At 42.1% G+C, this 11,897-nt stretch overlaps 1 protein-coding gene across 3 annotated transcripts in view; it reads right to left on the reverse strand.

Moving 5' to 3' along the window:
- Nucleotides 1–509: 509 nt before the first annotated feature.
- The window catches only part of PRRC1 (proline rich coiled-coil 1), a 36,707-nt gene continuing 25,319 nt past the window's right edge, over nt 510–11,897 (reverse strand). For all 3 annotated transcript variants that reach the window (XM_086704976.1, XM_025924495.2, XM_086704993.1), the window contains exons 8-9: nt 9,784–9,886; nt 510–3,622 (exon numbers count right to left, since the gene is read on the reverse strand). In XM_086704976.1, the coding sequence (XP_086561102.1) occupies nt 3,413–3,622; nt 9,784–9,886 (313 nt within the window). In that variant the 3' untranslated portion in view covers nt 510–3,412. The remainder of the gene's footprint in view (nt 3,623–9,783; nt 9,887–11,897) is intronic.

An 11,897-nucleotide genomic window follows, 5' to 3' on the forward strand; every position in this document is an offset into this window, starting at 1 on the left:
TAGTCAAGAGATCTCAGGAATGCAGGCCATTAACTTCTTGCCCATCGACTCTATCTCCAGAATATCCTCTCCCCTTAATATTCTGAGTTCTCTGAACTTGAAATCAGCTTCCTAGTACATCTGAATGCTACCATTGAACTGGGAAGATGTGTTTTAAGTTGCTACCATGTAAGAATTCTTGACAGCCAGTAGCTAGTTGAGACAAAGGAATGTAGGTCCTCCTAATAAAACGTTAATATGACTTAGCATTTAAAAAAAATCACTATAGGGGCGCCTGGGTGGCGCAGTCGGTTAAGCGTCCGACTTCAGCCAGGTCACCATCTCGCGGCCCGTGAGTTCGAGCCCCGCGTCGGGCTCTGGGCTGATGGCTCAGAGCCTGGAGCCTGCTTCCGATTCTGTGTCTCCTCTCTCTCTCTGCCCCTCCCCCGTTCATGCTCTGTCTCTCTCTGTCCCAAAAATGAATAAACATTGAAAAAAAAAATTAAAAAAAAAAAAAATCACTATACACCTTAGGGCAATAAATTGAGGTATTATTTATTTGACATATTTACATACTTACAAAATTGTTTTTATCCAATATGTCATCCTGCATAGTATCTGAAGAATGAACATCATATTCTGGGAGTAAAAAAATCCAAGTTTTTAAATAATTTATACATAACCCAACATCTCTTGGGTCACAAAATACCAATTTGGCTTCAGAGAACACATATACCGGTTTCGGGTTTTTTGTAGTTGAGGAACAAAGTAAATTCAACAACATATTAAAGTAATTTAGCTGACCCTGAGTATATCACGAATTTGCATAATTTTTGAATACATGCATATAATACTTTCTTAAACTTAGAATTGCACTACCATTTGGCTGTATATTCCGTCATCTCGATTTTCTACCTCATTAATCCTTGAGATAAAAAGGAACAGAGAATGGAGAAGTAGTAAAGAGACCAGGAGGGGAAAACTAGAGAGACTACCTGAAGCTTTCCAACTGCACGAGTCCGTGGCAAAGCTCTGGGTCCAGGGTTACGTGACAAGCTTATTAAGAGGAGGGTCTTGAACTGAACCATCTGAGAACCTTCTGTCAACTGAGGTTACATGACTCTTCCTGCATTTTTCCTGTCGTCTTTGACACTACTTAATTAAAAGTGTACAAGCTGAGAGAATTCAGTTAAGTAATTACTTGAGCACTTCAGAAGAAAAACGTGTTGTGGCCAGAAGTAAAGAGCCGTGTTAAAGTCTGGTTTTCCTGAGAAGCTTGAGGGACAAAAAAGCAAAGACCCCTGGGCTGACGGATGACCTGAGTTATCTTATGCCAGCACAAGGAAACCCTGCCTGCCTGCCGCTGCCAGGGCGTGAACAAGATCACGCGTTACTCTTCTCGCCCCGAGTACAACAAAGAAAGCTAACAATGAAAAAACAAGCCTGAGGTTGGGAATACAGCATGTGTGCAGGCAGTCACGCTCAGATGCCTTTCAATGGCCGAGAAAGGAATCCAGAGGCCGGAACCAGATCACATGTGCCCTTCCCGGATCCAGAGAACGGAAGGCTCAGCAAATTGGCAGGAGCCGGGAGATCACTTGGCTTCCTTCACCCAAGTGGCAGAAGAAGTGAATAACTGGAGAAAGGTGGGAAAACTGTCATCTGAGGGAGGTCCGTTGTTGTGTCCTTAAAAACATAAAATATTTGCGACTTGCTAAAATAAAACAGACATTCCTTAGGATCTATAAAATTCGCTATATCAGGAGGGAAAGCGGCAGAAATATGGTAGGGGCACCCTTCATCCCTAACTGTGTTTTCTCCTCAGGCCAATGCCGCAATAAAATACTGTTAGCTAAGAGTACCTTTTTAAAAATAAAGGAGAAAAGTACATGGTAGAGAAAAGCTCTTCTTTATTAACGAGATGGAGGAAACATAGATAGACTGTTCCACAAATAGCAATAAAAGAGGAGAGAAAAGTATTCGATCCCTATTATGCCACAGCAGCTGGTTACAAGTCTTTTCTCTCTCTCTCATTACTTTTAATGACAAACAAGTCTGAATTTCACCAAACCACAGTTGTGAAATTAATGCTTCTCATCCTCAGGTAAAAAATAGCACGGATCAATTAAGTACTCAAAACAATACAAAGAAACCGGTACATGTAATGACAGTGCAGGGTAAGAGCTTTGATACCCTTTATAAGATTGTGCTAATTCTGGTCCATCTAAAGACTTGTATAGACGAGTAAATAAAAATTAAGTTACACTTAGGTAAGAAACTGTCTTCAAAAAAGTTATATGAACTTGCATATATAGAGTCCAAAAGTATAAGACAAAACTATTTAAATTTTGATTTATAGAAATTCAAAAACGGTAAAATATATTATTTGGGGGGAAAAAGAAGCTTTCACTAAATACAAACACAATGAAGTAGATAAACCAGAATGAGTATTAAATAGTTTCACTGAAAACTTCCATAAAGAGTAAAGGCAGAATGGCACCAGGTTAGAAAAGCAGTGTTTAAGGCAAACTAAATATTAAGTAACCTTAATTAAAATAAGAGGCGTACAATCCCATAAATAACAAAGCAATTCCTCTGAACACTTTCTCTACAACGGCTGAGAAAACACGAGTAGAAAGAGAAATAATGGCCAACATCAGAGTTTACTTGAAAATACTGAATAGTATTACATGAAAATAACCCAAATGTTTCTGATGTAAAATACACTTGAATCATGTGCCGCTTAGTTGTCCCACAGCCACGACAAACAAAACCCATCACGCCAACGTTTGAGTGTAAATCTGTGAAATGCCAAAACTTACTTTGAAAAAAATCTTTCCTTTTTTAGACTATGTATGTGTGTACATGATAACACCAACAAAATTATCAATTTCATTATTTTGGCCCATGTAAAAAATATGCACAGAAATGCAAACCATCTCCCTGCAAGAAGGTGTCTGAGGGTCAACTATGAGCACAGGGCTCAGTGTCTGACCTGAGATCACCTGCACACACAAGAAGCATCAAAAACTAAGAAGGAAGAGATTAATCTTGAAATAGAAGAAACAATGACACGTTCTTTAATGAGTTAAGTCTTCTTAACGAAAAAAATCAAGTACATATCATTAAGTTAAATGTAGCAGGCACATGAATTTGCACCTTATAAATTTGGTATATCAAAGTATCTTATAAAAATATTTATAGATTTTTTTTAAGAACTGTGGTACACGAAATGACACGATCAAAGAAAGGATCTGTTTCTTTTCATCTACTGGAATGACCCCGTGCCTTTCTAAAAAAGAACAACCGCAGCGCACAGGCAAACTATCAAGACGGCTGCGTTCACTGAAGCTGTCCACTTAGGGGAGGTACAAGGTCTAAATACCGCCAGGCCCCAAGCGAAGGAGTCTCCGTGCCCGGGGCGAGCGTTCCCTCACACGGTCCTGGGGGGCAGGCGCTGTCTATACATGCCGGCAAGGGCTTTGGCCGCACTGTAGATCATCTGTCGCCGAGACATGCCGGTGAACGTCCTGTGCCAGTCAGTCCGGGTGACATTTACTAAGCTCTTTTCCAGAACTTCACCCACCGTCACCAAAAGGCCTGACCACCTCAGATGGTAGTCTTGGGGAGTGAGACTTTGAGCCTATGGAAAAAGGAAATTTATCAATTTATAATACATTTTAAAAACAACTGGACCTAGCTCTGACATTCCAAAGTCTCTCAGATTACTTTTACTACAGATGAGGACAAACCCGGAGAAGCTATGCGAGCAGCTACAGGAAGGGACCAGGCTACAGAAGAACCTAGAACAATGCTGCACACACCTCTTGTGTTTACTGTCCACAGTAAGCTCATTCTCTTGCTCACATGTCATGTCAGCCCTAATCGAACGACTCCCTCTAACAGAGCTCAGTGTCCAAGGGTTGAGGTCTCAGTGCCAGTCAGTGTGTTGTTCCAGGTTAACAAGCTGGGTGGTGAGAGAGCGCACCTTCCCGTCCTTTTCCACAGTCCCTCGCTCATCAGTGTGCTCTTCGGAACCTTTCCACCATGTCAAATTTTCATTTACACGTTTCACTTATAAAGTGTCTAGTCTGGGGCATGTCTGAGGATCTAACATTTTATCAGCAGGTCTGATTTTTGCTTTGTCACTACACACATACCCTTCTCATCCCGATTTGCTAACAAGTTATCGCTGTGGTCATTTGTAGCAAATACATGTCAGTTCTGTAGAAATACTTTTTTCTTCTTCAATAGGTTTTGAACTGTGTGAGTTGATGAGCTGTTGCTTGAACCATCAGGCCGTTTCTGGCATAAACCTATCGTGGCTAGGCTACAATATCGGTGATACCGGGACTTACAATAAAAAATATACTTACACATGACCACTGAACAATGCAGGGGTTAGGGACAGTGACCACCTGGTATAGTTGAAAACCCACATATAACTTGTGATTTCCCCAAAAACTTCACTACTAAATAGCCTACTGTTGAGAAGAAGCCTTTGTAATAACAGAGTCAATTAAGACCCACTTTGTACATTATATATGTACACCATATGCTTACAATAAGGTAAGCTACAGAAAAAAATGTTAAGGAAATCATAGAGAAAATAAGTACTGTAGAAAGTCTGCGTGTAAGTGACCTGTGCAGTTCAAACCCATGGTGTTCACGGGTCAACTGTGCTTGGTCATCCCATCCCCTCCCAACTCAGGGGAGGGAGGGAGGCTGCAAGGTGACCAAGTAACCACGGGCCAGATGTACCAATCATGCTTATCGAATGAACTCCATAAAAACCCAGAAGGATGGGGCTGGGAGAGCTTCCAGACTGGCGAACATGTGGAGATCGAGGGAGAGGGGCGGGCTGGGAGAGGGCATGGAAGCGCTGCACCCTCTCCCAGTACCTTGTCCTCTGCCTCTCATCCATCTGTTTCTGACTTGTATCCTTTTGTAACAGGCAAGCCATCTAGTGAGTCACCAGGCTTTCTGAGAAGGAAGGTGTTATGAGAACCAACGTGCGGCAGTGGGGCCAGAAGCAGAGGTGATAACCTGGACTTAGCCCTGGTGTGTGAGGTTGGGGAGGGGCTGTCTTGTGGGACCGAGTCCTTACCCTATAGGATCTGACACTATCTCCAGGAAGACAGTGTCAGAGTGGAGCTGCAGTGTATGATACCAGCTGGTATCCTAGAATTGCTGGGTGGTGTGGAAAAACCCCTCCCACACACTAGAAATGGGTAGGAGACCTAGTTAGTAGGTGTCAGAAGGGGTAGCTGGCTTGCACAGCCGTGGCTCATGGAAACACGTAGCTTGCCAAGAACAAAGATGAAAAATGAGGGAGGAAGACCGTCTGGTTGTGGGGCGGCCACCACTTGCATGGAACAGCATCTGGGATGTACTCGGTTACTAAAAGGTCAAGTTACCAGTGAAAATTAGAGACGGATCCAACTCCTGGGAAGCTGATTTCTTGGAAACCCAAAGAAATGCAAACTATTAACAAAAAGGCACAATAGTCCCTTGGTGGTTGTTCTCTACCACAGCTACACTCTAAAAGAAAATGGTGAGTCCAGCCTTGATGCTGGGCCCAACTCGACTTGTCTGGCTTGGCTTATGCCACTAGCCTCAAGGCCACCCTCTCCAAGGTACAAGTTATGCCCAGACAACACAAAGAACCTCTCAGACCTCTGGTCACTAAGAAGGTGGTCAATGGAGAGGGAAGACCTATCCCTTGTCCCTCTTGCTGGAAACACAAAGACCTGTGCACACAAGCAGAGACAGTGGCCAAGAGTGGAGAAGAGAGGTTTCAAGTCCCTCGAGCTGCACTACCAGGCCTACTGGTGAAGCTGTGATGAGAGCTACAATTAGAAAGTGAAAATGGAAGGGTTGATTGGGTTATGGAAGCTGAATTGTTTCAGCAAGTTTTATGTGAAGGTGTCTCCTTGACTTGGATTTTATGTGCAAATGGTGATCATGTCTGTTCGGGGAATAGGTGCCCTGCCTATTATTGTAAAACCATATCCTGTGGATGAGCTCCAAATAGAGTCTAGCATTAGGGGGATAAAAGTACAGATCGAAGTACCAATGTGTAAGGAAACCGTTAGGTTTGAACAAGCTTTATGTGAAGTTTTTTTTTTTTTTTATCTGATTGCATTTTGGGCATGGACACTGTAATCACTGTGGAAAGCTTCCCCAGCCTAGTGAAGGGCTGTAAATTCACCCTTCAAGTATCATTTATTGGCCATGCTATACAGTAACCAGTAGGACTGGCTGAGCCCACAATGTGAGGCAGAAGCTGTGAGCTGGCAGTGACAAACTCTGTGCCAGTCCGATGTGGAGCTTAGACTGAGGCTTACAGCAGAAATCTGAGTGCCATCCAGCGACATTTCCTGGGACTCCGGAGTAGCATGTTTCCATCTGAGGGGCATTTACTACCTTGCTACCAGACTATTAGTTAAAGCCACCCCGTTCACTGAAGGACATAAAATGATTTTGAAATGTGAAATACGCATAACGTCTAGGATGATATTGCAGAATCCCTTAATAGGACGGCAGTGCCCAGGAAAAGTTCCTAATATGGAAATGGTTTACATACAGGATCATGATGCCTAGGGAGACAGTCATGACCAGGGCCCCTCTTTTCCTCTAGGACTCACTTTGGAGCCATGGGAAAAACTGTGAGAACCAACTGCCATGTAGACCGTGCCCTATGAACAACTCTCAACTGAAGAGCAAACAGCTAGCTGCTTGGTCCGTGGATGGCAGTTCCACAGGTGAGGGGACAGTCTATCTGGAAGGCCATCACTTGGACAGAAGAAGGTAAAAATGAATCAGCTCCATGGGCTAAAATGCACACTATTTTCTCAGCATGATTGGGGGTTTTACCAGTGGTTTTTTTTTTTCCTGTTTCAGTTTTTACTGACTCAGGGCAGTGGCCAATGGTCTGACCATATGGTCGGGCAGGAAGGCACACTGGATATGTTACCTATTAAAAGGTTGCCCATGTGGGGCACAGCCCTGTGGAAATGAATCTGAGGGGTGCAATGAAGCAGGACAGGATCCCATCAGAACTTCTTCCAGGTTTGGAAGGTGAGTGGAATGGACAAACAGATACCCCTGCTTTAGATGGCTACCTGGGTCTACAAAATGAGTGGATAACTACAGAGGTAGGCTGAATCTAGACAGAGTCCTCTTGCATTCTCTGAGACAAAAAAATGCCAATATGAACTGTCTCCCAACCGGCGACAGAAAGCATGCAAATGGTTATGCAGCACGTTCCCTGCTGGGAAGACCATAAACACAGACGACAAAGGAGACTGATGGTGACAGCTCTGGGGGCTACAGATGGGCCTTGGCAGGAACAGACGTTGACTTTGGATGGAGCTTTCCTTACTAAGGGGTAGGTGCAAATGTTCAGACAGCCTAACAGAACCTGAATAGAAGATACTGTGCCAATTTGGATGGCTGAGCGTTTCTCCAGAGCAAGGAACACACCTGACAGCCCGTGTCTAGCAATGGACACGATGGACAGAGATATCCTCCTTCGAGAACGAGTTTGGTCCAGAAGAGAAAGGGGCAACAGAAACACAGTTGTCTGAAAAGCTGCAGGTGTAGGCATTTAGGTGCCGGCTCACATGAGTGTGGGACTGAGCGTGAGTGGGATGAAAGAGATGAAAAGCTGTCTTTTCCTGTGGATGTGGGGCAGGGGGCAGACGAGGATGATGGTCTCACGCTGCAATTCTGGCCAAGGGAGGGTGACCCTGGTATAGTGACTTGTTCTTTCTTCCTTAGATCACTTCAACTTTTCATTCCCCTGTTCGATGTTGCAAACACAGACGTGGAAACAGGGATGACTCCTAAGCAAGAAACTCTAGGTATGGTTTCAAACCTGACATTACAAAGTTCCTAAGGGCCTACGGGGCAGGAGGTGCCTGCACTCTCTGTGGCAAAACTGGGTGACAGGGAGTGTGGCTACACGTACCAGTGGTGGAGACAGCCCACCATAGGGAGGCGTCATTTTGTTGCATCTCGCTTTACTGCGCGTTGCTGGTACTGCACTTTTTACAAATGGAAGGTGTGTGGCAACAGTAAGCAAGTGTATTGGTGCCACATTTCCAACAGCGTTTGTCGCTCTGTCTCCTAAATACGTAATTCTCACAATGTTTCCAACTTTTTCATTATTTGTTAGTGATCTGTGATCGATAATTACAACTTGCTCGATGCCCAAATGAATTTTTTTAGCAGTCATGTATTTTTTAATTGAGGTATAAACATCATATTGTTTTTTTAAATATAATGCTAATTTGGGATAGAGGCAAATAAGACGGGAAGTAATGGGAGGAATAATTCCAGAAAAATAATCACTAAGTAGAAAATTAAACTTGCCAGTTTTACAAGAGCTTTCTGAGAGAATAAATACTATTTTATCGACATGGGAAAAAAATAAATAAATATAATGCTATTGTACATTTAACAACATAGTGTAAACATAACCATCATCTGCACTGAGAAACCAAAAACACATTTCAGATGCGTTACTGTGACACCAGCTTTATCTCAGGTCTGGAAGCAAACCTGCAAGATCTCTGTAACCTCACCTTGTCTGAATACAAGTGGACTGAGTGGGGATGTACTTGCTAGACTACTACGGCTGCCTCCAAAGCATGCCAGCAGACGCAAGGGAAAAAGTTTCAGTATGAAAAGGAAAACAGGGTAAATAGTAGCTATGGGTAAAGGAACGAATTAATGGGTTATCCAATGAGGGAAACCAAACATTATGCTAACACCTCAAAAGGCCAGGGCAAGAGCTAACACTGGCTCTGAGCTCCATTATACCGCAGGCCTGGAAGGGTAAGGCCACCACACCCGGTTTAGGAAGCCAACAGAAGACTACAAACCTGAGTGAGCTCTCCCTGTGGACATTTTGACAGGACGTGATGACACACTAGATAGTTAATTATTACTGAATGGGATTCTAGTAATGTGCAAGTTGTCTTAAACCTTCGTGGTGGTTTTGCTATAAGGAATTTGTGTTTGAAGACCAGGCGGTGGACATGTAATACTGTGGTTTATAGTAAGAAATACATATTGGATCTTGGACCCCAGTTTTTGGCACAGTGCTCCTACCATCCTTGTAGTTTCTTAAGGACTGAGAACCACAAAGATATCTTTTGTTAATCAGGTTGAAAGCCCGAACCTATGGGCTTGGTAACATGCCTCCATAACATACTCGCCACAAAAACCCACAAGGATGGGGTTGGGAGAGCTTCTGAGTCAACATGACAAATCTGGAAAAGTGGAGGGTCCAGCCAGCATGGAACCTCTGTCCCCCTGCCCCATGCAGTTCTTCCATCTAGTCATTCTGGAGTCAGATCCTTTTATAATAAATCCATAATGGAGAAAAAGTGGGTTTCCTGAGTTCCAGGAACTTGTTAGAAAAGATGAACTAAAAAGGAAGATCAAGACAAAAGATAGGAATAATTAAGGGAACCAAAATGGTAGATAACGAAAAGTGGATATAAAACCAGAACTGGTAAATCGTTTTTCTGTTGTTAGTAGCACAGCACAATCATAAAAACAAAAGAGGAAATTAATGATTAAGGTTGCCAAGTATTATCTTTTCAAAGACAGCTGGAAAACGAGGAAGGTACTCAACCTGAAAGAAATTGGAAAGCAAAGAGAAAAAGCTGAAAGGGGAAAGAATTAAAAAGCAAAATCAAAATGTATATCCAGTGAAAAATCTAACAAAAGCTTTTATTGTTAAAACAGTATTTCAAGTTTCTGTGGAGTATAATGAAAAAGGAGAAAACCAACCTGTTGTACAAATTCCAAAGGCACTGGTGTGGCCTGGGTAAACGTTTCAAGGTGAATGCCATGGGCAGGATCTTCAACTATCAAACAGCCAATGTCAAACCACCTACAACGGGATGGATGAGGATTAAGTTGTTGATGTGCCATTAAAAAAAAAAAGTTACAGTGAATAGAAAAAACTAACCCAAAAACTATTATCGTTCAAACAGGAAATGTTTTTGTAATCAATTTTCAAGAAAACAATCCATAAGAATAATATATAAAATTACCTATTAGCTTAATTCCAAGAGGAGGGAGGACACTTGGTAAAATATGAGAAATTTTACATTACCATCTCCATCGTTAATACGTAGCTGATTTGCAAAGTTAATAGCAGATTAAGCTCATTCAGAGGAAATAAATCTTCTCATTTTTGATAATCAGTCTTGAAAAACACTTCAAGAAAACTTTCTTCTATTTAAAGTTACTCATAAATTATAAAAATACATTTTATAATTGCCTTAAGTCATCTGTAACACTACCAGCATTTTAGATAACTAGAATTATGCAACCACCAGATGCCACGAAATCATAAGCCTGAATAACAAGAGGATATATAGAGCAAAAAAAGTTCACTATTTTTAAAAATATGTAGATCTAATAAAGTGTGATGGAAGAGAAAATGAATTAGGTAACTTCTATTTACATATTTAAAGAAACAGCAAAGTAAAATATAGAATAAGTTTTGCTGAGGATTAAAATGATCAGGCATTACATTCTTAGTATTCATATCCTAAAATCTGGTTTCAAAATAACATTAAATGACACTCTTTATTTGGAATACTCATCAGTAACTTGTGTATAACTGTAGTGACTGTTAGGCAAGCACTTGCTGAAAATGAGACTCACTCAAGGTAAAAGTCCCTTGGTGATGCTGGTGAAGACGCATTTGAAGAACTACAAGGTCCTCTTTGTTATCTAAAATTCCATCAGGCTCTTGAGCATGTCAACAGGGATGTGGCTAAAACTGCAACCAAGATCACGCCCTTGGAAACCTCCTGCATTTCTTTCAAGAGTGCTATTGGCCAGGGAAACTTGGGGTCTTCCTCCTCTCCCAAATACTATCCTTCAAGAACTCCAAGGGCACTCCCCACCCCACGTTCATGGACAATCACCGAGGATTCTTCTCCAGGTAGCTGCTAAAATAACCAATCTCATGTGGCTGCCATTTTGACTAAAAAAGAGCTCAAGAATTGTGATTCCAAGATACTTGAATACTTTTTACCAGCAAAAATCTCAAAACAGGACGTGGGAACCGCCACTCTATTTTACAAAGACAGACCACCTACCACCACCAGTCAATTCACACACAAAAAAAGACATTTTAACACAAAACCCAAGATTTCTGAACTTGACAGGTTAATCTCTGAATAAGGATAGTCCATGCTTACACGGGCTTTTGTCCAGGCATGGTACAGACCATGTTAGTTTTCCTCACATAACATGAACTGATATAAAATTCATCAGAGAAGTATGTCTGTACTGGCTCTACTCTTGGTTTTTAGGCGTCAACACATTTTTTCGACTGACTGGCTCTTCCTGGATGGGTATCTTCCTAATTGTAACCGTGTTTTTGACTTTATCTTCCCGGCATTTATTTCCTACAGGACCAGGACCACAGCAGAGAGAAAGCAGGAACTGTCAAGCGGTTTGATCCTAGGTTTGCTATTTGCTCTGTATGTTCTCCCTCTCGGCTCGTCTGCACTTTCCTATCACAGCCTTTCCGTCCCCTCCTCTTTAATCCACACTAGAAACCAACAGATTTTCTAATACTACAGTATCCCCTTGAACAACGTGGACATTTAGGTTGCCATGACCCCCTAGTGCCGTCCAAAATCTAACTTCTGACTCTCCAAACACATATAAAAGCCTACTGTTGACCAAAAGCCTTACCAATAACAGTCTATTAAAACATGCTTTGCATGTTTTATAGGCATCATCTACCATATTCTTGCAATAAAGTGAGCTAGAAAAAGTAAAATCATTAAGAAGAGGGGCACCGGGGTGGCTCAGTTACATGTCTGACTTCAGCTCAGGTCATGACATCACAGTGCACAAGCCTCATATTCCGATCCTCT

The sequence above is a fragment of the Puma concolor genome, chromosome A1, assembly GCF_028749965.1.
Source record: "Puma concolor isolate L17-30 chromosome A1, mPumCon1.1.hap2, whole genome shotgun sequence".
NCBI classification, from domain to species: domain Eukaryota; kingdom Metazoa; phylum Chordata; class Mammalia; order Carnivora; family Felidae; genus Puma; species Puma concolor.